The sequence below is a fragment of the Ascaphus truei genome, chromosome 4, assembly GCF_040206685.1.
Source record: "Ascaphus truei isolate aAscTru1 chromosome 4, aAscTru1.hap1, whole genome shotgun sequence".
Lineage (NCBI taxonomy): Eukaryota > Metazoa > Chordata > Amphibia > Anura > Ascaphidae > Ascaphus > Ascaphus truei.
The window spans coordinates 284,876,344-284,904,176 of NC_134486.1; the positions used below are offsets into that span (position 1 = coordinate 284,876,344).

Here is a 27,833-nt window from a genome sequence, read left to right on the forward strand (position 1 = left end):
TACAGTATGCTGAGGTATGTGTGATCTTTTTCAAAGTAAAGAGAGGAAGCAAGGAAATACGAATGTATAATTTCCAAAGGATTTAGGCACTTGGATATGATGTAAGAAACGTAATCATTGTAAATGACAGGCTCTAAGAAGATTTGAGGGACTGATGCAACAATTGTTTGCAATCACTGCTTCAATCTGATAACCTAACAGTTGTATCACAGTAAAGAAAATACATTATGCGTTAATATCTTTGAACTATTGGATATGGTTGCTAAACTTTTACAATAGCTTCTTATAAAGTGACAGGATGTTATGGCATTTTGATCCCCTAATGAATGCATCACTGCTAGAAGCTGGTCATTGATTCATCACGATGTCTTACATTGTAACCCCTCCCTATTTAAAGGAGCAGTGCCACTTCTTGTTGTGGGGTTTATTTACACCGCACGGCATTTTGTTTGTTTTACAAAATAAATGGGAAGCATAAATGGGACTGATAATATAGAGAACAGAGTCCTTGGCGCACTATCAAGTGCGTGAACCTGATATAATGTTCCTGATCCTGTGTCTGAAAGGGACAGTTCTTAGATTTTCACAGGTGGTCCTCCTGGTTTTCTCACGATGGTAAGTATATCTGAAATCAAAGAGGACAAGAGACCATTGCGCAGTACCCTCTAGTCATGGGGATCTCATCCACACCGCTGCTAGCTACTTACATCTACATAGATATAGGCAGACCTTGAATGGTATCTTTAGCTGGCGGTCTATATCGCTGAAAGGGTTGGATTGGGGTCTTCAGATATAATTCGCCCGCTCCACACAGATCAACCGCAATGCCCGATAGCATATAAAAAATAAAATTGCCAATGGTGTAGTACAGTACAATTTATTAAAACAATAAAAGATCAATTCAGCTAGTGCACTCACATGCTCAATAAATGGGACTGTTGAATTATTTGTGGCTCAGCCCTCCTTATTTACAGTCCCAAAAAGTAACCAGTTCTCGTATGTGTTATTCATCCACGGGCACGTAAGATAAATATAATAATATCATTTTTAACAATATTACTTACAGTGCAGGTTACACTTTGTCACACGGTGTGCTCACATTTAATTTAAAATGGGGTTATTTAAAGCAGCAATGGGTTTTTTTTATTTCTTTTTTTACGTTACCTGAACTGCAGTTGATCCTATGTCCTCTGGGAACCCAATGTTGCCAAGATATCTGCGAACACCTCTCCAATGGACACAACATCACCTCTAGGTTCAGTCTTCGTCAGAAAGCCAATAGAAAATGTAACGTCTTTGGGAGATGATGTCGCTTCTTCCTATTGATGACCCCGGCCAGCACACCCTCAATATCTTGGGAACCATGTGAGTTCTCAAAGCTCAGAGGCCAATGAGTCAGTTCTGGGGGACCCCATATTCAGGTAATGTCAGTCAAAAATGGACATTGCTTGTAAAAATCTCATTTTTATTCATTTCACTTAAATATTTGTAACATTTATGAACATAAGAGATTCGTGTATCTTTCTTCTAGTTACTGGAACTGAAGGGCAGTGTTACTGCCAAGTTTTCTGGTGTTTAAGGGGTTGTGTTCAAGCATATTAAGGGTGAGAAAATAGCGTGAGCTATAAGAATAACTTCTAACAAATATGTGCTTATGTAGGGTGTTTTCGTGTAGACTACGGTCTAAAAAGTATGACTGTTAAAAAAAACAAATCATAAAAGGTTTCACAAGGATTATAAACTAATTATACCCTTTACTGGCAGAACCATCGGTGGAATAAGAAGTTCACATACTAAATTCTTCTTTCTTATTGTTGACTGTTATTTAATGATAGCTTAGACCAGAACGCTTCAACTAATTCTCCAAAGGGGCCAGATCAGAAACCATTTAGGAGTAGATAGGGCCACAAGTTTATTGTAATGAAAATGTATATACATTTTAAAGACAAAAACAATAATATTTTGTAGCCAGGCTCCCCAGACTCACCCCTATCGCTGTATGCGGGGAGAATAGGGAAGGTTGCAGCGAGTGCAGGGAGCGCTCCGGTGTACCGGAGGCTCCGCAGTGATCCGAGTGATCAGGGCGCCGCCATGTTGGATGTTCGCGCAAGCGCGGCGGGCCGTGGAGGTGGCGTTGGAGCAGAGGTCGCGCATGCGCGGCCAGAGGTTGCAAAGCCCGCGAAAGAGGAGCAGCACCTATAGGGTGGAGCACACGGGACTACGAGTCCCAGCAGGCATAGCGAGACCAGGTGACGCCAGGGAGCCTATAGGGCAGCCAGGATATCGGAAGGAGGGGGTTAGAAGGTTGCGCAGGGGAGCACGCCGGCAGAGCCGAGCGGGAGGAGGAAAGAGAAGGAGCTCTATGTGTAGGGAGGCCAACAGCCCCTACACTAGACCATATACCCCGGCCCAGTTAGGCCCTGAGTCCCCGTAGAGTGGAGCGGAAGTAGGAACCGGCCCTCAGTTAGGTTACAGTCCCCTTTAGTGTATATCGGAGAACTATAACTACAGAGACAGTTGCATTATCCGGCCAGAGGTTTGGGCTCAGACCTCCACAGCCGCAGCAGCAGCCGACCGGGTGGGATCGCCCCGGAAGGTAGTCCTGGCATTCACCCATCGTCTGATCCTTTGTGAAGTTCCTTGGCAGGCCCGGGCACTGGAGTGCCCGGCAGGTAACATCATCAAGTGCACCAACTATACCATATATCTATATCAGGACATAGTGGCTGCCCAGTCACACACACATATCTCACTTGAGGGTGGGGGAACACTGAGTGTGGGTATTGGACACGGGGTGGGAGCACCCGGTGAAGGGGGTAGCGTCCTGCGAGACGCAGTAGTTTAGTGTCTCCTCTAGGGACGGACACCTGTTGATTATATGCATATTTATGGTTGCGTTAGTAAAGTCATTGGTTATTTTACATGCTGTGTGTGGAGTGATATATATTTGTCCTGCGAGGAACCACTCCCCCTCTGGTGGGAGCCATCGCAGGTGGAGGCGCTGCACCAAGTAAGAGGTTATCAATATTCCTACGAGAGCCCCAGGCTCTCCGCAGCGGAGGCTCAGGCCCTGCAAGCCAACAGGTTACACAGCATTGGTAGCGTACTGTATTTACTAGGAAGCAGGGCTACATTTCATATACATGTACATTACCTTAGTGAGCTTCAGTGTGAAAAACTGCACTTAGCTGCCTAAGCAACTTGCATGAAATTTGCATGGGCAGACAGATCAAGGTCAACGTTAACATCCTTCTCCCGGAGGTCATATTTGGTCCGCGGGTCCCCAGTTGAAGAACCCTGGCTTACACTGTTTCACTTAGGTAGTTTAAAATGTGTAACCCCTCTTTATCTTGCCCCCAGAGTAATACCTGTTGCTGAGGTGGGGGCCTGAGTCCTCTATTTTTAGGTGATAAGGTGATATGACACATGTGGTGTTAGGTCAGACAACGGGAGACCAATTACAATGAAGTTTGTAATATAACCGTTTTTATATAGCAAGTATGGATAAACATTAGTTACTTGGTGAACCTTACCAAAGATCACTACATTCATATTATAACACATCAATATAACATTCCCATAAAAGCTGCGCGGGTGTATGTCAGTGTCTGAGGCTGTGGCTACCCAGTCCTGGGTATGTTAAGCCAGTGTGATGGTGCCGGCACACCGTTGGAGCTCGTTAATGGAAATAAGTGTAGCAGGCCTATGCTTCACAAAATGCTTTGGTACCACTTTTAGCTACAACCACTTAGGGTCCCATCCGACAATACGCGCTCCTCCGTGCTGCTTTCACTCCGATGATCTGCTGGGCCTCCCTGCACAATCAACTGTACTCCCTCCAATCAATATATGCCCTCTCTAGAGGAACATAGACTGGCCCCAGGTTACACGCGATCAAACTTGAAGTCGTTCAGGCTCGTGCAGATTTACTGTAACAGCTCTGCTGTAGCAGCTCTTCCCTTGCTGCTCTGAACCTACATGTCCTGCCAGGGGCTCTTAGAGAGCTCCTTTCTTAATCCTGCCTCTCCAGAGTCCAATGAAACTGAAAGAGAAAGAACTCAGCTAATGAAGCACTCGACAACCTTAATGTGTTGGAATGAGATAGTTAAAATTAATCTTTAATGAGTCTAATATTAAAATAAAGTGTGCACATAAAGGACAAACTAGCAAGTCAAAAAAGACCAAACTAAGCCTGGTATAAGGTATCAACGTAGTTTAGGTGTGGTGTAATAATCCACTCCTACGGTCTTCATAACTTCATATTAACATTTTAATCTAACAAATGCCTCCTCTCTAAATACCCAGGATCATAGGCACCATGGAACTCATACACATAAAGTTTTCATATACTGTTGCACTAGTGCACCACTAGTTCCACACCTCCCAAGCCCACTTTGGTCTAGTTTCATGGGGACCATCCATTTAGCTACATGAATCATGGAGATTTCTGTTGACACTCCAGGAAAATCATAGGTCAGTCTCAAGGCTGGTTTCCACGTGTAATACATAGGGCTTTTGTGGGTTGGCAAATGCCAGTACTGGCGCATTAGTGTGGCAAGCCTTGATGGCTTTGAAGCCTTCCTCACACTTGGGAGTTCATATCTCCAAATGGTTCATTCATCTTGAATAATAATCGTGGCTGGTGGCCCTAGGGGCCATACTGGATCCTCCAGTCAGCAGCTAACCTTTGGTCTGTTGAGTCATTGGCTGGACTATGACCAAGAAGTTATTCATGAATCGCCTCTAATATCTGCAGAACCCTAAGAATGATCGTAGCTCCGTCAACTGCCTGGGCCTGGGCTAGGATGCAATAACCACTAATTTGGATGATTCCGTAGCCACCTATTCTTCACTCACGATATGTCCCACATAAGGCTGAGTCCATTGGGACTTCAGCCGTGCGGAGGCACGCGGAGGCTGAGGGAAAGTGGGTGCTTTCCCTGGCATTAGTCCGTGCGCCGTCTGGGGGCATGTCTGGGGGCGGGCCAGTGACATCACGGAGCTGGTCCTCCCTCATTGGGCGAACCGCACACGTGACCGGCCCTCCGCTATCCTCAGCGCTCAAATTTAAATCTGACTGTCTCCTCCACCTCCGCACGCCTGCGGAAGCGTGCGCGAGCCCCTGCTAAAGCCGCTCTCATTGTGGCTGCAGGGGCTCACTGGTAAGCGTGAGCGTGGCTCAGCACGGGTGAGTGGGTAAGCGCTGACCATGCCCTCGGCCTAAGTGATGGACATTCAACAGAGCTGACATTTATCCAGGGATAGCTTCAGTCCACTCTCATTTAGCCGGTCCAGTACCTTCATAAAGCTTTCCTGGTGCTCTTCCAAGGTTTTCCAAAGGACTATCAGATTGTCCAAGTATACTAGCACCTCCAGCAATTTCATGTTCCCACCACTTGTTCCATTAGTCTCTGGAAAGTGGCCTGGGCTCCGGACATTAATTGGGGCATGTGTTCAAATTGATAGAACTCCAACGGGCATATGAAAGCTGTCTTCTCTTTTTCATATTCACACATGGGAATCTGAAAGTACCCGCTACATAAATCGAGGACCGAGAACCACTTTCTCCCTGTGAGACAATCCAACGCATCTTTTATGCATGGCGTGGTATATTGGTCAGGAGTGGTCCACTTGTTCATGGTGCGGTAATGGAGCGTCTGCAATCACTCGGCTGCCAGCAGTTGGATCCAGGGTCCTCTGAGACACGATTCAACGCATTTCTCTTTGAGAAAGCCTCAGCGAAATGCATCGAATCGTGTCTCGGAGGACGCTGGATCCGACTGCTGGCAGCCGAGTTATTACAGATGCTCCATCCACCAGGACTTCTGATGTCATTGGAAGTGACGATCGCGGAAAGACGTAGGCGTGCAGAAATCGGCAGAGGTCCACGGATCAATGAGTCTTTTCAAATGAATGTTATACATTTGTAAAATGTGAGTGAAAATTGTTACTACCATTGTTTGTGCAATATATATATATTTGGGACATAATACCCTATTTGCGTATTTCTCTCTCTTATCCATTGGACAACACTGGAGCTACACGGTAGACAAGACAGATTACATTTAAGGTGGATTGACCACAGAGCTCTCATCAAAGAGAGATGTATCTCTGATCTGCCTATACTACAATTACCATCTGTGAGTGGGACTAACACATTTTTTTCACCATGTAGATTTTTCACGAATTGGCTACACTATTATTCATTTTTTATCTTTCACATATATCATCACGAGATCTGCGAGCGATCCCCATTCTCGGATATCCAAGCTGTTTCGGGACCAGAGGGCGGTCCACAAAAGGGTTATTTGAGCTGCTGCACTTAAACACTAAAACCTGTAAAGCACATTTTTCACTTTGGGGTGAAGGGTTATTACAAATACAGGTTGTAGAATATCTTGATTCTTCACTATTATTGTCACCGTTGCACTTTATTTGCACTTACAAGTGGGGTTATGGCATATTATATGTAATAGTATAAATTTATTTTACTTTATTAAGACGCTATTTCGGTTACACCTCTCTTTTTGTCACCACTACATACACCAGGTATGGGTAGCTGGCATCACTTAGAACCCACACAACAAGCCCCTGCAATGGCTGTAATGGCAGGTGCTTCCGGTGTTTATCGAACCATGACTTAAAAATAATGGATACTTGGGATCCACTTTCCAAAAGGACAAATTTCTTCACCTCTAACTTTGCTTCCAATCGGGCCGACAGGCCTTTAGGAAGGTGGGATCATTCCGATCTGTTAGCAGGGCTTGATTCATGTGGTTCCCCCCGTATTAATTATTTCACTCTGGTGCGATCAACCCTGTCACCAGAGGCCCCGTTGTTCCTCACAACTTTTTGCAGGGCCACTTCTAACCTGCATAGAAGTTCCGATAATTTCTCTCCTTCCTGTTGATACATTCCCTTGAACTGGAAATAGAGTGCTTCTCCACTTTCAGTAGTCCCAAATGTACTTTCTAATGCATGCAGGTATGTGCCAGGGTTGACAGCTTCTTTCTCTTCTCTAACTGCCCTTGCTATAGCCAAAGCCTAACCTTTTAGGCTTTCCACAATCTTGACTCTCTTGTTCTGCTCTGATGCCCCCCAATTCTTGCACCACTTTTGTGGCATGCTCTATCCAGTTCTCAAAATCATCCTCTCCATGTGGGGTAGGCCTTACACCTGGAAAGGTCTGTAGTCACCGGTAATAACTATCTCCCTGACAGAATTGCATAAACTTTCCCATTAATTCCCTCATAGCTGTTATGAGCACCACCGGTGAGGTACAGTAGAGGGTTTATCCGTGAAGGACGTAGAGGCAGTGGGGTACATCAGCTCTCCCATGTGGCCCCCTCCTTAGCTAGGAACGCTCAAACCTTGTCTTCAATAGTGTGATTGACATTATTGCTAGGGCCACATACACAGTACTGTATATATGCAGTCTTAGTACTGTAACACAAAATGTTTCCCTTAATTTGGGCCTGTACCCACAGAGGCTCCTAGTATCCAGACGCATCATCAGGCATTTCTGAGACCGTTAGAATTAACGCTCTGATACAATCCAGGCGTTTCGCACGCACCCCTCACTTAAACTGGCCGCACTCCTGGTGAGGAACTCTCGGTTACACTTGACACTGGACGCTATAGAGCGAATGTTTCAGAAAACTCTGAGCTTTTCCTGGGAAAAAAACAGCTACATTGCATAATTTAACCATTCCCTTGTCTGACCGTTTATGATTACGGGACTGCAATGTGTGTATCACACCAACTACAAAAAAATCTCAGCAGTGCCTCCAATGTAACTCCTCTTTATCTTGCCCCCAGACTGATACATGTTGCTGGGGTGGGGGCCTGATTCCTCTATTTTTGGGTGATATGTAACACGTGGTGTTAGGTCAAACAATGGGAAACAAACTACAATGATGTTTGTAATATAACCATTTTTGTAAATCAAGTATGGATAAACGTTAGGTAACTTGTGAAACTTAACAAAGCATCACTACATTTATATTATAACACATCAACATAACATACCCCATAAACGCTGCACAGGTGTATGTCAGTGTTTTAGGCTGCAGCTACCCAATCCTGGGCATCTAGGCCTGTGTGATGGTCCCTACACACTGTTGAAACTTATTAATGCAAATAAGTATAGCGGGCCTGTGCTTCGGTACCACTTTTAGCTGGAACCATTGAGGGTCCTCTCCCACGAAGCTCGATCCTCCATGCTGCTTTCACTCCAATGATCTGTTGGGCCTCCATGCACAATCAATTAGATTGTAAGCTCTTCAGAGCAAGGACTCCTCTTCCACAATGTTATATTTATGTCTGAAGCACTTATTCCCATGATCTGTTATTTGTATTGTTTATTTATATGATTGTCACGTGTATTACTCCTGTGAAGCGCTATGTACATTAATGGCGCTATATAAATAAAGACATACATACATACATACAATCAACTGTTCTCCCTCCAATAAATTCTCGTTCTCTAGCGAAACATAGACTGGTCCCAGGTCAGAGTGCCTGAAGTTGTTCAGGCCGTGCAGATCTGCTGTAGCCGCTCTGTGCTACCAGCTCTTTCCTTGCAGCTCTTCCCCTGCATGTCCTGCCAGGGACTCTTAGGCCGCGTCCATGCTGAGCGCGCACGCGAGCTGCGCTATGAAACACATTAGGTGAATGAGATCATGTATAGTGTGTGCGCGCACACGTGAGTGTCGGGAAGAGCGAAGCTACAGGAGACAAAATTATTTGTCTTTGTAGCGCCTGATGCCTCCCCGTCGTGTCTACCTACAGGACTCAAAATCTCCTCTGCTACAGGCGTGCGCGATGCCATGCGAACGCACGCGTGCGCACACGCACTGACCATGGATGCGGCCTTAGAGAGCTCCTTCCTTAGTCCCGCCTCTCCAGAGTCCAATCTCATTGGCAGAAGCCCTGTCCATCACAAGCCACATCCTCCTGTACTGGAAGTGGCTCCCTGCTACAGCACAGTAAGCTGAGAGTTGTTGTTTCCTATTGCAGCCAATGGGCAGTGTATGTGTGTCAGCTGCCTGCACTTACAAGGCTAACAAGATAAGGCCCATATTCAATATGCTGTTTCTCCATGTCAGGGAAGTCTCGGAGTTATATTGATTTACATGGGGCTCAGAGGCTTCTTCTGACAGAGAAGTAGCTGCACAGCATATTGAATTATGACATTAGTCTGCAATGTCAAAGCAGTCGTAGTCTATTTCTGCAATATAACTAAATGATTATGTTTTATGACTAACAAGAGTTAGCAACTGTTTTAAGAGTTTGCCTATATGTTATATTAGTAGTAATAGTCTATTTTTACCTAGAGGTGTTATTTTATGTATAATGTTCATAGTATGCTGGGTAAGGCATATCTACAGTACCTTGAAGAGCTTACACTCAGAGAGATTGAGTGAATTGCCCTATTCTATTCATGTTTCCCACTCGACCCTCCTACTTGACCCTCCACTGTACCTGGCTACAACGTAATAGGCTAAAACTTTACAATGATCAGAAAGTCAATTACACAGGAATTCCTGATAGATCAAAAACATGACATTTAGTGAAGTTAAAATAGTCATTCTTTCAACCACAACAATCCTATAATAATACCAATTTCTGAAAAAGCATTATTACCTGGTGATTTGAGGTTTTAACCACCAGAAAATTCCCTGTTCTTCGGGGATTGTTGCCTAAATATGATCTTATATAGGAATGACTAAGTAAGTAGCACTGTATTGTTTAGGCACAATGGATATCTGACGCAAAGAATATACAGCCTAATTTGAGGTGCCTTATTTACCTACAGTATTTTATTGCTGATTCATTTAATTCATTAGGGCACTTTATTAAAATTACAATCCCGCCTAGGCAATTTGATGAAATTATGCAGTATTTAGTGACACAGAAGCCATCAATGACCCCAATGTGTTTTTTCTTTTCTTCAATGAAGACAACAGCCAGGGACAGTAATTATTGGCTCTATGTATTTTCAAAGAGCCTGCAGTGGAATACATACCATTTTCTCAATAGGTTTTGCCATTGGGCTGTTGCCCAATTTGCTTTGAGCAAAATATTTACAGGGGGGGAGGGAGGGGTGTGGGACCGGGACACATGTTTTTTTTATTTTACATTTTTTAAATGTAAGCTTTGTTGTTGAAAAATATTACCCAACTTTTCTCTTTTACCAGCACTTTCAAAATAAATAATAATATCTAATCACATAGAACCTTGGAAATAATCAGGACATTATAAAAACAATTATCCTTTTTTATGGCAGAGAATTCGTAAACCCCAGTATTTGCTGAAACATGTAATATGAACATCTATTCTAAAACAGTGTGACAGCTCTGGAAAATTCACTAATTTAAACACATTCTTGTATGGCAATTTATACACCTAAGATGTGAGGTTTCATTCAGCTCTTGTTGGCCCAAAATATAAGAAATTAGTTGTAAGTTTGAAATCCCATAGTAAGGCAAGGTCAACATCCAACAGCTAAATAAATCTCAGATTATAGTATCTTATTGAAAATATAGTCAGTGTTTACTCAACGTATTAGTATTGCTAGATGCCTACTACGGAACGTAGGAAAAAAGTAAGAAGTTCTACAAATTTAGCTGGAACCTAGAAAAGTTCTAACAAAATGAAGTTGAACCGGTTTTATATTTTAGCGACATTTGCAATTTCCCCAGAAGATCCATAGCAATACTACAATTTTTGCAAAAAGTTATTTATGCCTTCCAAATTCATTAAAATAGCAACTTGTAGCAAAATCATTATAAAGCAACTAGAACCAGTGGTGAATTAAGACCCTTTTGGGCCACTGACCAAGACTTTGGCGACTCTCCTCCTACAGCGTCACGGCGTCATGATGTTGTGGTATCATGTGACGTCCAGTTGTCATGGCTAAGCGTTGCCATGTTACGTCACGGTGTAATTTGACGTTGGGTCGCCATGACAGTGCAACGCTGCAGGAGAAGGGCCACTCTGGAGAAGGTAAGGAACACCCCTCTGTCTCTGTCACACACATGACCTTGGGTGTGGTCTAGGGACTCTGCAGCTCCCTCCTCCGCTCGGGCGGAAGTTGAATCCTGGTGCGTGGAGGGAGAGTATGGCAGACTGTGACTGCCGGGCTGCTGCATGGGGAGCTGGGGAGCCGCAGGCCGACCCACCGCAACCTACGGGGGCCCCCTAACTTTGGAGGCACCCTAGGCACATGCCTAGTAAGTAATCTGGCACTGACTAGAACCTCCACCTGTGGTAGATGTGCTTTATTTAGGTACTCTGATAGCATGTGAAATGAGTAGACTAACGTTACAATATTGACCAAAAGAATCTGAGAACTGGAATTGGATATTGATTGAGACATTAAAATTTAGCGCACAATTTTTTTCAGTACATGTTGAAATGTGTGCTTTGAGGATACACGGTGGATTGTCCAGTTCCTTTCATCTTCTGAACTCCGCGAATCATTCTTAAAAAGGCTCATTCGTTTTTTATTTTACTATCAGTAAAAATTCGACAGACAGATTGCGAAAATCAGAGGAGAACAAGGATGTCTTGAATTGTGTAGAGTCTCCAGTTGTGTATATATCCCTTCAAACCTCCCTCCAAATAACAGGGAGAAACATGTACTTAGAAAGCAGCACACCTGAGGTACCCTGGGAGATATGCTAATAGAAGTATGTCCATAAGAAGTATATTGAGTTGGTCAGCCTAAGGCACCTAGTGCCTGGAATGGTGTATTGGTATCAGACCCAACAGGACTAGAACCCACAACCATTGCTTTTCTGGACAGCAGCTCTAGCAGTGTGAGTTAAACCAACTGCTGGGTAGCATTACTGTCACTATCTATTAGCATATCACCAAGGGATATTTATTTTGTTTAACTTTGATAAGGATTGTAACCTTGAAAGGAAATCAAACCCAAAGTAATATGTACTGAGGGCAATGAGTTACTGAGGCCAGATGATATGAAATAAAACACAGGTTTTGTGACACACAAGTAAAAACAAGGTGAAGCCCAGCAAATAAAGCAGATGTAGAAATAAATGAATATAACAAAGTGACCTGGTGATTTTAGTTAATACTTTTAATCTTATAAAGGATAAAGAGAGTGGGCCATATTTGAAGTAGTGTTCTGCCATAAGGTACCTTTGTGCTGGAAAACATTACAGCCTATTCCAATAAATGGACTGTAAAGTTTCTTTCTACGCCAGAAGGTGTCTCGTGGCAGAAGATGGCTTAGTAGGTATGCTTCTCTATCCCAAAAGAGGGTAACGTGCTTTATACAGGTATGAGTACTCAATGCTGTGACAGTGGTGCTATCCATCAGTTGGTTTAGCTCACACTGCTAGAGCTGTTCTCCTGCATAACAGAGGTTGTATGGTTTCTGAACCTGTTAGGTTTAACACTATATCCCATTCCTCATAAGGTGCCTTAGACTTGCCAACCCGATAACACTTTGTGATCTGTGGCACAGTTCATATTTTTGTCCCTGACTCTGGTGGGGCTATTGAATGGCTCAAGTATTTAACAGTACAAATCATGTTGTTACACCCAATTTGTTTTCGTGTTATTTGTCTGTTATAGGGTTAACTGTTACATAATGCAACTTTTCTTAAGGGAAATTACAATTCTGTTATACTGTAGCCACCTTTGTGCATATCCGTCATGTTGCACCACAGTCACTCACAGCATACTAAAGTTTTGAGCACTGAGTGCTCTTACCTGTAGTAGCTCCCTCCCATGGCTTCCTTTAAAATCAGTCCACTTCCTGGTTGACAGTTTAATGTTCCTTGTAAAGCACACCTGAGATACCTGTGAGATATAGCTGGATTAGCTACACGTGTGAGCAATGATCAGTTCAAAAGTGACAGTAATGCTGGTTTAGCTCACACTGCCAGAGCTGATACCCAGAGTAGCACAGGTTGTGGGTTTTAATCCTGGTGGGCCTGACACCAGTACATCATTCTAGTCACTCGATGTCTAAGGCTTGCCAACTCAATATAGTTCTTATCGACATCCTTAAATATACTTTGCATAGCCATTAGCATATCTCCCAGGGTACCTCTGGTGTGTTCCTTTTTGAGCACAGGCCCTCCCCAAGTTATTTGGAGGGAGGTCTGAGGTGATATATATAAACCTGGAGACACTCCGCAATTAAACTTTAACTCCTCTTCCATTCTGAACTATTCCCCGGAATTTATTGGTATTCAATCCGCAGTTGGATTTGGTCTAAAAAACCTGTGAAAACCCACGGAACAGATTCAGACCAGTTTGCGATCTCTATCGCAAAGGTATGAACTATGGTTAACCCATGTTAGAAATGTATAAACACGATGGCAATCTTGCATACAAATTTAAAGTAAAACAAATTATTCATCTGGTTATTCCTATCTCATCTGAAGCAGCAATCCAGGTTTCCCCTCTAATTTTTTTTTTTACTATATGTAAAGCGTGTGACAATGTATAATTCTACATTCTTACCTAACCTGGCAATCGTTTGGTGCTCCTTTTATAAATCTGCCAAAATCCTGCTTGAAGCCTTAACGAAATGGTCGCCTTTCAGTTTCACTCAGTTCTTTAGTCAGTGTAACTCAGCAGCTACAATGTATCCTGATATTACTAAGGCAACATTGACTATTGTTACAGTTTACAGCTGAAATTCAAACTGCTGGGAACATTGGCAACACATTATCCCAAACAGGAAACTGTTAGAAAGATCTTTCACTGCTGGGTATATGGGCTAATACCTGCAAAAGAAAGCAATGGATGCTCAGTATATTAAAACTCATTAAAAAAATGTCATTAAGAGTTTAATTTAAAAAAAAAAGATCACTATTATGTAATACTACGAAACTGATTTGTAAAAAAAAAACCATAAGATTTCACATGTTTTGCTGCTTTAAAAGCTAATGATGTGAAGAGAGCAAAGCTCTGGTTAGCAAAAGTAAGAAATGGGTATGCGTGGAAATTCACAAAGTGAAAGAGAAAACGTGTACAAATTACATTTTTGGCATTCTTAATGATAGAAATGTTTGAGGGTAAAATATCATATTAATTGGACAAGCTATCTATAGGCCTCATCTGCCTCCTTGTGGCCAAAGTCTACACATACAGAAAACACTGAATAGTGGTATTACATGAACATTCTGCATTGCTTCATTGGGAAACGTCACAGAGAAGATCTGCATTGTTGAGACTCTAACTGATTGGAAAATAGCATGATAAAATCATACAGTGCTGGGCCTTTTTACTGTTGATATATTGTATATACTTTTATAGTTAATTTACAAAGAGCTATGTTTAGCACTGTAGAGGCCACATTTTTGCATCTTCGCATATTGACTTGCATTTCACCCTATCTCAATTATGTCTGATCAATTACTATCGGCCTAATATTTGTAATAATACCTTTTATTTCCTATAGTGCTTTTGTTCCAATGGGACTCAAAGTGCTTCACAATTACAGCCTAGTGTCTGATGTGCCACTGGTCCTGTTTGAGGCTTGTGCGCTATATTTTAGGCGACTTACTGCAAAGAAGGTTGTGCATCTTTATTGTAGTAGTTGATTACATAATTTCTTGTGAGAGACACATTTTAAAACTCTTCATGTTGTGTGAACCAAATTGCAATAAAATGATTTATCCTTAATTATTTCTGTGAATCAGGAGGGAATGTGTCAGTGTCCCCAAATCTCTAGATGGTTCTGTGACTCCTGGTGTGTTATTACATGCTGCACACAGAATTTTTCACAGTGCCTGATTTCAGCCCCTGACTTCAATTCCTGTCAGCTTCTTGTGACCTTGGGTAGGTCACTTTATCTCCCTGTGCCTCAGGCACAATGTAGATTGTAAGCTTATCTGGGCATGGACTCTCTGTAAAAAAAAATCCTATTAGTTCCATATTGTGCACTACTGTATACTGTAATTGTAGAGGGCTTTTACCCTTATAGTGAGAAAAGTGCTATATGAAATAAAGTTGTTGCTGTTATTATTATTATTATAAACAAAAGGCAGGGGTGCAATATGCTACATCCAATTGACAAAACATATAAAGTAATTAGTATAAACTTTAAATACTTCAATAATAATAACCAAGTAAATATTATTATTATTGAAGTATTTAAACTTTATACTTATTACTTTATATGTTTTGTCAATTGGATGTAGCATTGGGCAGCCCTGTCTTTTGTTTGTATACATTTGCCACGCTCAGTAGCACTCTTATTGACATAAATATATATATATATATATATATATATATATAAAAGAGAAAAAGAAGAGAGAGAGCACGCCCCATAGCATAAAATGGTACATTTAATGTTAAAAGGGAGGGGAAGGGAGGGGGGAAGAAATGCACTCACAAGAGTAAAATTCAATAAAACAATTTGTGAATAAATCACCACCATCTGGTCTCTGAACTGCAAACGTCCGCAAATGGAAGCTCCCTCAGGGCTGCGTGAAGATGGTGCTGCTCACAGGAGGTCAGAGGTGTAATTCGCCGACAGAAAAACAGTCTATGAAAGTCCCAGAGATCGCGTCTCAAACTTGAATGGCCGCAATGTGATCTCGCGCTCAGTGCGGCCTCGTGCACGTGCGCAGCGTCGTGATGACGTAATGGCGCAATCGGATTCCCTGATGCGTTTCGTCACCAGATGACAAATTGTTTTATTGAATTTTACTCTTGTGAGTGCATTTCTTCCCCCCTCCCTTCCCCTCCCTTTTAACATTAAATGTACCATTTTATGCTATGGGGCGTGCTCTCTCTCTTCTTTTTCTCTTTTAGGTACCCCTTGGATGTGGTTCATCCAATTTGAGAGCAGCCGGAGACCCCCATACCAGCACCAAATATCTATTATATTCATGGACTGATTTAAAAGGACTGGTTGGACTTTTTATATCTTTTTTCACATTTTTTGCACATACACACATTTTATTAATTTTGTGACGTTTATTGTGTTATGTATTTTTGTTAATATTGATTGTATATTATAGATATATTTACACTTCCCATATTTCACACAATTTAGTTCACTACAAGACTTTAGTCACTATTAGGGTTTATTATCAATACTTTGGCGCTACTATATTTGTTTATATATATATATATATATATATATATATATATATATATATATATATTTAATGTGGTGGATGTTGGAGTAGAGCGTGCTTGGAATGTGTGTGTTATTATTTTTATTATTATTATTATTATTGCTATTATTATTTCTATAATAGTGACTTGCTTTAGGTCACGAGATGACATTGGGGTTTGAACCAGGCTCCCATGCCTCAAAGCCAGTGTCATTGTTTTAAATGTGCTGTGCCTTTACTCACCATGCCACTCCTTCAGAGTTTTAAACATTATACTTCATTTTATTTTCAAACACTGACCGATGGATCAGCACTGCTTCACAGAAGGTTCAGTACAAGCAGGGAGTGCTGGAATTGTAGTTCAACTCCCATTATAATTCATCATTGCTAAAGACAGTAGAAGAGCAAGCTTTGTGTTCCTAAATCTAGAAAAAAAATAGTGTAATTAGATTGTAAGCTCTTTGGGACAGAGACTCCTTTTCCTAAATTTCCCTTTTATGTCTGAAGGATTTGTATCTAAAGCCCTCTCCCACCATAAACCTTTCTCACTGACTGCCCCGCGCCTCTGGAATGCCCTTCCCCTCAATATCCGACTAGCACCCTCTGTATCCACATTTAAAGCAGACCTTAAAACACACCTGCTTAACTAAGGATGTGAGTAGCTCCAAAGCTGAGACTTTACACCTCATCCATAAACCTTGGCCCCCTACAGAAGCACTTACCAGAATTCCCTCCTACTGTCTCTGTACAATCCAGTTAGGTTGTAAGCTCTTCGGAGCAGGGTCTCCTTTTCATAAATGTTACTTTTATGTCTGAAGCACTTATTCCCATGATCTGTTATTTGTATCATTTGTTATTTATATGATTGTCGCGTGTATTACTACTGTGAAGCGCTATGTACATTAATGGTGCTATATAAATAAAGATGTACATGCATTGTGTATGGGTAGGAGGTTCTTTCATGCCTTCAGTTAGTAATGTTAATTGTATTGTAAAAGTGTATGGGAGAGATACTACAGACTGTCAGAGTTTCTTGTACAGTATACAGTATAAGTTGTATTTACAAAGAAAAACCACCAGGCGGATTTGGAGTATACATTAACACAAGTAGATTCACAGCTTACTATTGTAAATGTATTTTTAGACATATTTCTGATTACAAGATATTTTATTGCTCCTCCACATTGCAGCAAATTAGAAAAACATCGGAGCTGTAAAATGACAAGATTGTATATAGCTGTGCTTTACCCCCTAACAGAAACTCCACCCGTAAATGATTTGTTATCCACCAACAATGCATCCCACCCCCTAACCTGAAATAACATAAAAATTGTAAAAATTGTCCTAATAATAGTAAAAATTGTCCTAATACCATATATTTTAGTAAAAGTATGCATTATTACCGTTTTCGATAAATATCGAAACGGGGTGAACTGACGATTTTTAGTAAATTATTTATTACCTAGTTGAAGCTGGCGATAGCACTATCTTTCCTATGTGTATAATGGCCAATATACTGACCAGTCTACACATAGGCCAGATAAGCTAAACCAACCTGAAATAGATGATAAAATAGTTCATAAAATACATTACAGTACATATTAACCCCTTCATAGCCCATGGGTCAATTAGTGGGTTGGAAACACCCATGGGTTTCTACGACCAGCTGACCACAAAGGGGTTAATGTTATTTCTATCATAGGCTTCTATAATAATAGTTATTATTTTTCTGTAATAAAAGTTATACAGAAGCCTATGATAGAAATATGATCGCGATGCGGTATTAACGCATTTATTAATGGCCGCCTTAATTCCCGCATTGCGATTTAGCCCACATATCGCACCCTCTAAATGATCACTGCAATGTTGATGTATCCCTACGTTCGTTTTATGTTTTTTGTAGAACCCAGTACTATTAGATCATTGAACATTGGTTAATTCTCACCCATGAAATCAGCTTTTAATTCCTTCTGTGCAATCTACTGCCACAGACATAATGCAACACTGAGAAAACATACATGAAAGGCAGACATACATCATTTGGCCTGAATTCCACTGCTGATACAATGCATGGATTGGCTTAGAAAGGGTTCCCCTTTTTACACTATGACTCTCACTCCAACTCATTTTGAACTGGACTGGTTACAAAAATTAAATATTGTTTGGGGGGAATGGAATACATTGTTGTGGTCCAGATATGTCAGTTGGCACCTCCATATTTCCAAGGGTGTCCTCCTTTCTGCGTAAACTGCAGATTTGCGGCTCACTGTGGGATGAGACTTCTGCTCTTTTCTTTTCTCAAACCTCAGCCATAGGGATGAAGATAGGACCAGTGGCACACCTTGCCTCATGCGATGACAGACTGTTTGAGGTTTATGCTGCAGATTACAGAACATTTTTTAAAAAAAGACTGTGTTAATATGTATATTTCTAATAGTTAATTAAATCACTTGTGTGAGATATTTAAAAATTCTATGCAGCCAATTTGCAATAAAACAATTTATCCTCAACAATTTATTCCTCATAATCATGAGGGAATGTGTCAGTGGCCCCAAATCCCCCAGCTGATGTGTTATTATATTTTAGGAAAGGTAGCTAAAGTAGATGTCTATCTAGATCTGTGTTGTTCAAACAGGGTTCCTAGGAACCCTTGGGTTCCCTAGCCATCCCTAAAGGGTTCCCTGCAATTTTCTGGTAATTTGAAAATGGTACCAAATATAGAACAATTTCAATGCATCTGATCTCAGACGCAGTGTTAGAAAGGGCCGGGGGTTCCTCAGAATTTCACATAGAGTTCCTTAACCAAAAAAAGGTTGGAAACCACTGATCTAGATCTTGGTCAGGGGCGCAGGCAAATAGAAATCTTTTTAGTGGGGGGTTTTAACTGGCCGCTGAAGAGCATCAGATCAGTGCTTTGCTATTCCAGGGGTCAATATTTGAGGGGAAAATGTGCTATACATATTTCAGCAGTTTAGAACATTATTTCGTTATTGTATAATTATAGATTTGTTTATTTTCCTTTTATAGGTCATTTGAAATTCCAGATGGGGATCATGATAAGCAACTACAACTAAATGCAGTTTTTTTAACCCCAGTGGAAGAATCTGAAGTTATATTCGTCAACCAGCATGAGCCTCATCTCATATTACAAACAGATTTGGACAAGGTAAATGTCAATATTTCACAGTCGGAAGCCAGAAGTGTGTTTAAAGTGCACTTATTTCATATCGCATGAAGGCTGGTTTTCTGTGATATTATGGTCCATGTTTGAGTGTTGGCAGATGGTTGTGTATTGAAAATGTCAGCATACACCATCCAACAATATAGTAACAGTAATATTTCAGAACTATACATTTCTTCCACAGCGTGTGCTATTTGAAGACCTCCCTATGTTTATCTCCTATTCTATCAAATGTAGATGAGATTGTCATATAGAACAAATTCCTAGTGGGGGAAGTAGGTTTAAATAGCAAAAGTGCAATCTAATAGTGATAATAATGATTTTTTCCCCACCATGGGAACCATGTTTAAGGCGCCATCTCCTCTACTCTAAATAATGTTTTGTTTTCCTTACTTTGTGTAAGGGCACCATCCTAATTCCCACAGACCCCTCCTAAACTTCCCTGCACCTGTCAATGTGGGAGAAAGTTCAGCTGAGAATCCAGGCTACACGGGATACAACAAAATGGTAGACACAATTAAATCAAGTTTAAATCCCCCTGATAATGTCACTGACAATGAGCTAAAAACCGTGAGGATGAGACAAGTGGCGTTGGAGTCTCCTGACAGAGTAATCCTTACAGCTAAAATAGTTTATAACCCACTATAGTTTGAAATTATGTGGAGGGGTAGTAAGTTGGTAATATGATATATTGAATTGGTCGAACAGATAACTGATATCAAATCTCACAGAGTTCTTCTTCAGGTATGACCAAAGTACAGAAGCAGAAGATGTATACACAGTATTGTATCTGGTTGAAGAGGATATGGAGAGGATGTGAGATATTATTGAAATGTCACTTCAGGGTCAGTACAGATAGGTCAGAGATGCAGTGATCTGGTTGTAAGATATGTTCTGTTTTTCTCTTCCTGTTTGTGTTTTATAGTGAATCTGTGTGCATTCGTCCATTTGGGCAATGTTTATTTGGTTTCACCCATGTATCCTGTATTAGGGCATTTTGTGTATTGAATGTAGTAGACTAGATTAGGGAAATGGCATGGTATGTGTCAAGGGTTGATCTACGGCTGGAGTGGATTCCAGTGGCAGGAAAAGCAGGGAGCGTGGTCGGGGTCACAAGCAGAGGTCGGAGGCAGGCGGCAGATAGCGTGGTCGGGGTCACAAGCAAAGGTCGGAGGCAGGCGGCAGATAGCGTGGTCGGGGTCACAAGCAGAGGTCGGAGGCAGGCGGAAGACAGATAGCGTGGTCAGGTTCACAAGCAGAGGTCGGCAACGAGGAGACTGGAACAGGACAATAGCAATAGCAACAACAGTAAACACAGAAACCTAGCAGGAGATGAGGAACCAGTATAAACAGGCACTGACAGACAGAAAGGGAAAGTTTATATAGGCAGGCTGAGAGGTAGAGCACAGGTGCAGAGGTGTCAGGTTTCAGGGTCTGGAATGTTCCTTGGGAGAGCAGGCAGAGCAGCAGCAATCCCGGTGGACAAGTATGGGTACTGCAGGCAAGAACAAGACACTGAGAGAGAGCCAGCAGAGCAGCAGCAATCCTGGTGGCCAAGCATGTGTACAGCAGGCTAGAACATGACAGTATGTTTTACACTAGAATAATTCAGTACAACTCCATCTCCCTCTGTTGTTACTTTACTACTTGGAAGTAAGGACCAATATGGTTACCCACCCTTCTTTCTCTACTATGGAAGATAATTTGGAGATACCATTAAGGTAGTACTTGTACTTGGCCATTCTTTTAGTTGATCTACAATCCTTCTGGGCAAGACTGCACCTTTATATTAAAATGTTATGCATATTGTAAATTCCTATGGAAAATATACAAGTTTAACGCCACATTCCTGTTATCTACATAGATTTATGATTTAGAGCATCTACTATATACAATTTTGGAGACTTTGCACGGTCATTAAACATTTTGACACAACAGAGACAGCAGGATGTTCTACACCAGTGGTTCCCAACCTTTTTTACATTGGTCACCCCTGCTAGAAAATGTTTTCCGTGAACCCCTAATTAATAAATCTTATTGCCTACTCGTCAGACTATTCATAACAAAACTGTGTGACTGATTCCAGGCAGTATGGTGTCTTGAGCTTCAGTGTGTGCAGCATGGTTGGTATAGCTGGCAACCACTGTGGGAGCTTCGAAAGTCACGCCCCACAATACTGTGATGGTAGCTTTGAGACAGGCTATTAATAATGCACACCAAATATAACTGGGTTGAACTGAACGAGACTTAGATATGATAAAATATAATTTATTCCTTGAAAAAGGTGAACACACAAGATATACAAATAACAGACAAAATATAGCACTTACTTAAAGGTTTGGACAAGAAAAGCCATCAGGATACAGGATGGGCCATTTCTTCCATAATTCAGGTTCAGATGTAGACATCACAGCAATACATGAAGATCATCAAGCCCATACATGAAGACATTTGAGTAAGGGCTGACTCTGGTTTAAATACCATTTCAAACCCATCTCTTAACCCTAGATGCCGAGTTGGCTAGAAAAAATCTCTTTGAAGCAGATTTTGGCTTCCATTGTAAGTGTGAAGTATCACACTTAAAAACTCTCAGTTCCTTGGTTCCTGCCCCCAGTATAAACAATCAGGGCAGTTACCTTTTGATCACTAGCCTATGCTAATTCTTGCAGGATGCTCTCCCTGCCCTATTAGCATAGCAGATGGGGGTCTGCATTTTTAGAGCAGATCCAAAATCCCATATACACTGTAAATAACTTCATAACTTCAGTTCAGTAGTACTTACTGGCACGCGAGAAATATTAATACATTCCGTCACGCATGATGCTCCCAATGAGACTAAATACTACCGTGTAATACTAAAATTAAGAGCGATATTAATATCTGTCTCTTAGGACCGGCTAGACATCAGGTGTCTGTAATCCTTATGTGCGAATCAGTCCCACGAATACACATATGTAGCTTTTAGCACGTTCAGCCGAGGACATCTCATAATATTCTTATATTTAATAAGGTCACTCATTCTGTAGCCCCACTCCTAAATCAGGGGCGTTTGGCCAGTCTACCAAATGGGGTGTCTGGCAGGATACTATGGTTTGTAAGTGTGAGTTATAACACTCACAAACCACTCCAGCTTCATGCAAACAGGTAGAATGGCTGAGCCTTTGATCAGGGGTCTGCTTCCTAAACATTTGGTCGCATTCCTTAGTAGGTAGGCATCTTTGAGGGTAACTTAAACAAAGGGCTATAATCACTACTCAACTATTAACCCTTGCCCTCCCGGATGGATCCCAGTGTTTGTGTGGTGTAGACACTGGAACAGAAACAATACATTTTTACAGGGGAATAAACAGTTGGATGGCTGAAGCAAGGCAAAAACACATTACTGGACCCCAGTCCAGTTAACCCCTTGCTTCCCAGGTGAGAGTAGAGGGTGGCCAAATAGGGTGTAACCCCTTTAATCCCGGGCCAAATCCCCTCTCTCTTGACAAATACCTTACCAATGTTGATGCAAAGCCTTGTACAGAGCAACTTTGTAATTGACAGCTATACCACCTACGCTAAGGTGCTGTTTGGGGTTTACTAAGTGCGCAGTTCCCACACAGGCTCAGGAACCCACTATATTGCCTGGGATCCGCCAATACAGATTTTGTTTGATGAACCCCTTGGAGACACCTCACAAACCCGTTAGGAATCACTGCTATAGAGCATTGCACCATGAACCAGTTCCTACGTGTCTCCGCTTGTCCGATGATCTTGTGCTCCTCCAGCCACACCCCCAAATGCATCACTTGGCCAATGACATGCTTGTATTTTTAAGGGGTCAAATGGGAGGGGTCTCTGGTTTGTGCCATAGCTTGCAACATGCTCTGGCTGCTGCTTGCACTGATCTCTCTGATCTCTCAAAAAAGCCACAAAACAACTTGGACAACTGGCTAGGTTTTTTAAAACCGAATTCTAAAAAGAAACAAAAAATAAGCAAAATCTTCCTCCTTTGATCTTTTCTTTTCCAGTCCCATGTTGGGCACCAAATGGAGTATAGTTTCCAGAGGTGAAGCGCTGAGACCCTGTACATGTGTGGGATGGATGGGATATGGTCACTATATCCCTTCTACTGAGGGTTCGGGCCAGGCAGCATAAGATAGGTCTCAGACAATGAGGGCACCAAGGGCTTTTGCATGAATTTTTTTTTAACATTAGCTGCAAACGGTAATTTCACAGTGGGTTTCCCATATTCCCACTGACAGGGACACAATCTTATGTTAGGAGTGGCTTGCTAAGCAAGGTGGAAGACTAACCTTTGGTGCTAGTGGAGCAGGGTGTCTTTTCTTAGCCGCGATGGCAGGGACCTGTTCCTTCAGGTTCAATCTCCCTGTCTGCCCTGGCGTCACACAATTATGGGAGTTGTATGGGCCAGTATACCTACAATTCCTTATGGGGGCATTGCACCCTGCAGTCAGAACTCCTGTCTCCGAGGTTACCCTCTGGGCTATTCCTAATTTGCTAAACCTAAACACTACTACTTACGCATTACCTAAGCCACTCACCCAGCTAAAACTGGCCTGGATTGGGTCTACTGGGGAGGTGAAATCCTCTGGATTGAGAAATTAACTAATCAGTGCGGTTCCCACTATGTTTACAGTGCACAGTCCACAGTGTATGTAGGAGGGTTTTGCTTAAATAAATGCAGCTCTGAGAAAATCTTACTCAGTTAAAAAAAAAATACATGTTTGTGAAGGGACTTGGGGTTACTATATTCAAGTGCAGTTTAATGCTGTATTTGGTATATATGTGCAACCCCTCAATTTTACTGTACCTCAGACTGTAAATCTGGTGCTGAGGTGGGGACATGAGTCTGTATGTCTGTGCGGGGAGCAAGTAAGGGGACACAACACTTGGGTGTATATATATATATATATAATTTATATAGATTTACATATATTCATATATCCAGTGGTCGACAAATCACCAAAAAATCTACTCGCCGAACAAAAAAAATCTACTCGCCACCTAGTACCACACGTGTGCTGCTTGGGCCAATAGGAGCTCGCCACGATGTTAAATCCACTCGCCCGGGGCCTGCAAATTTATAGGTTTGTCGAATACTGCATATATCAATCAACAGTCCACAGTAACCTTGTGATCCTTAGGAAATAGGATCACCACATGTAAGTCACAGTACAATTCTCATTTCAGTTCACATAAGTGCTGCGCGTGTGTATGTGTTATAGTCAACCTAATATGCCTCCCAATCCTGGTGGTCAGGCCTATATTTGAAGTGCCGGTACACCGTTGGAGCTCGTGTTTTATAACTGTGAGTAGCAGGCCTGTACTTCATAAAGGTTTGATTTAGTACCGCTGTTTCCTTTGACCCAGCGGGATCCCCTCCGTCTGCAATTTCTCTTGCTTCCAGGTCTCTGCGTCTCAGCTATCTGGCACTTTAGGCTGTCCTGTCAGCCACTGCAGTCTCCATGTGGGACGCGTGCAGGTCCCGTCACGCAGATGTTTCTCAATCGAGCCTCACTCTCCCAGGTCTGCGCACTCTCCCGCTTAGTCCCTCCTTCACCAGCCTTTCTACTGGTTTATCATAGTCACATGTCCATTAGAGAGGAACCTGCTAGGGGGCCGTGTACATGTGTTGCTTGCCATACACAGGGGTCACATATGATATATTAAGTCAAAATGGGGTAGATGTAGTCTTCTATTGTGTTCTTTTTGACCATGCTTAAGAATACAATGGCAGACTGCTGGAATGCTGCACTTAATTAATTAATTTATTATTTATTTATTTATAAAATGTTTTACCAGTCATACATTGAGAATTACCTCTCGTTTTCAAGTGTGTCCTGGGATATTTAAAACACTAGGGCTAAGTTCAGTCCTCGTAGACTAACCAAAGGTAAAGTTTTCAGGGCAAAACACATATCTAAGCAAGTTGTCTAATAATTAAAGCTAGGAAAAGGAATGCGTGTTAGAGAAACCTCACCTGTTTGTAGCCCTCAAGGACTGAACTTCCGCACCACTGATTCTGCATCTAAAAACTGTTGTTTTTGAATTATTATTTTTTTTAGAAAAAAATATTTTAATTTGCTTCAATAAAATATAGAAGATAAATTAAAATAGGTATCAAAGTGCCATGACTGCAAACGTGAGGCAAAAACATGGCATTAAATGTATTAAGGAAAAGCATTCCTATTGAAATCAATTGGATTTTTTTTCCTTTGATAAATCAGGCTCGGTACTTTTGCACCAGTTTAGCCCAGTTTTGCAGCCAGGGCCCCCACTGTTTATAAAATGGCTCTAATTTATTATCTGTCTGCATTCACTCACCCATCCCTTATAATTAGGACTGTGTTTGTGTGAGAACTATGAATTAGCTGACAAAATACAAGGTGTGTCACACCCAATTAAATTTTAAAAGAAGAACATTAGCATGTGTTAAGAGGGAGATCTGAAAGCAAATCGAAATCCTCCAGCCTTCAAATAAATTTTTTTTTTAACTGCTTGTGTTTCTTGAAGTGTTGCTGCTTGTAAGGTTATGTAAGCATATAGAGTACACTAAGTGATTGGGTTTATACAGGCATACCCCACTTTAAGGACACTCATTTTAAGTACACTTGCGAGTAAGTACATATCGCCCAAAAGGCAAACGGCAGCTCACGCATGCGCCTGTCAGCACGTCCTGAACAGCAATACCGGCTCCCTACCTGTACTGAAGCTGTGAGCAAGCGGGGAGACTATAGAGCCTGTTACAAATGCTTTATTTACATCAGTTATGCACGTGTATGACGTTTGCAGTACAGTACATGCATCGATAAGTGGGAAAAGGTAGTGCTTCACTTTAAGTACATTTTCACTTTACATACATGCTCCGGTCCCATTGCGTACGTTAATGCGGGGTATGCCTTAAGATACATCTATTCTTGCCCCCTTGTGTATTGATTATGTAGTGGTCACTGTAGTAGCTTAACTAGAGTTTGTTATCTAATGATCACTTTGTGAGCTAAACAACATATTGGACAGTACTCGTTCATTAAAATCTATGCAATGCAATAACAGGGGGTTATTTAACAAAGCCTCCAAGCTGCCAAACTGTGGTAAAAATACTACTCTGGATTTATTACATTCCCATTCATTCCAATTTGATCATCTTGTTTGATCATTCTGACATTTCAGCTCCACAACGCGAATAAAATGTGCTGCATTCTAAGGGCATTGCTAAAATCATCTACTGTACTTCTTACATTTACATTTCAGAAGCCTTGAAATATGCCAATGAGTTGCAGAAACGTATTAGTGATCCATAGTTGTCATTTTTCCTGTTCTCTTTTCCTTAATTTCCCTACAAACGTATTTCTAAAAACATATAAACAGACATTTTCTTAAAAGACTGCTTTATGGTCAGGGCAAGATTGAATATATAATACAAGTAAAAGTTATATTTGCTTCAAACAATTTATAGAACACGCTTCAGCCCTTGTCGTCCCACGGCTGGAAGAAGGCCTCCCCCATGATCTTGCAGGTATTGCGGTTGCAGTCTCTCTTCTCCACATTGCTCCAAGATTGTCTGATTTCATCCTCCTATCTTACTTTTGGTCGTTGTCTTTGTCTTTTGATATCTCTTGGAATCCAGTCGAGTGCCATCCCTGTCCAACTATGGTAATTTCTTCTTGCGATATGTATGGCCCGCTGCTATTTTAATTCCTTCACCCTTGTTATGATGTCACAGACTTTTGTTTGCTTTCAAGCCCATTCATTCTTTTTCCTGTACCTTCGGTTAATACCCAGCATACATCTCTCCATACTTCTTTGAGTTGTCTGAAGCTTCTGAATTGTCTTCGCATTGGACACTTGTTATTAAAATCTTCATAATATAGGAATTAGTTGTTAACTATATATACACACACATACAATCTGGGATAAAGTCTTAATCATTTTTATCAATCCATAATCCAGATTTATAGCAGTTTAGCGCTTTGGGATATTTTTGTTAGTCATATGTTTTAAATATGTGCCTTTGAAGTCTGGAGGTAAATGTTGATCTTGAATATAAATCAAAGCTCATGTTCAGCTGTGAACGACCTTTGTGTTGCTCTATTAAAAGTTATCGCAACTGCAAGAAAACTACATTTCTCCTGGACTAATGTGTGTGTGGTGAAAAACACAGAATCCTAGAAGACCTCGTGTCCATCAATCGCCATATATATGATGCTTATTCTAACGTCTTTATTTTTGTGTGTCCTGAGTGAGATAACGTTCATTGGAATAAATGTGATTTACTAAAGAAAGATGGGGGCATCCGCACTACTGTATCTTGTATGGCCGCAGCCATTAAAAATTAAGAATTGTAAATACTTAGAAATTATCGTCCGCACTACTGTATCTTGTATGGCCGCAGCCATTAAAAATTAAGAATTGTAAATACTTAGAAATTATCGTTTATTTGTAAAGCGCCAACATATTCCGCAGTGCGGTACAGTGGGGGTACAGAGATTTAATCATTACATTAACAGTTACATACAAATAAGGACAGACCAGCGCAAACA

General features: G+C 41.4%; 1 protein-coding gene across 1 annotated transcript in view; it reads left to right on the forward strand.

The window, feature by feature from the left end:
* CRYBG1 (crystallin beta-gamma domain containing 1) overlaps positions 1 to 27,833 on the forward strand; it is a 247,124-nt gene that overhangs the window by 67,771 nt on the left and 151,520 nt on the right. The window contains exon 2 of the mRNA XM_075597547.1: positions 19,137 to 19,275. Within this exon, the coding sequence (XP_075453662.1) occupies positions 19,137 to 19,275 (139 nt within the window). The remainder of the gene's footprint in view (positions 1 to 19,136; positions 19,276 to 27,833) is intronic.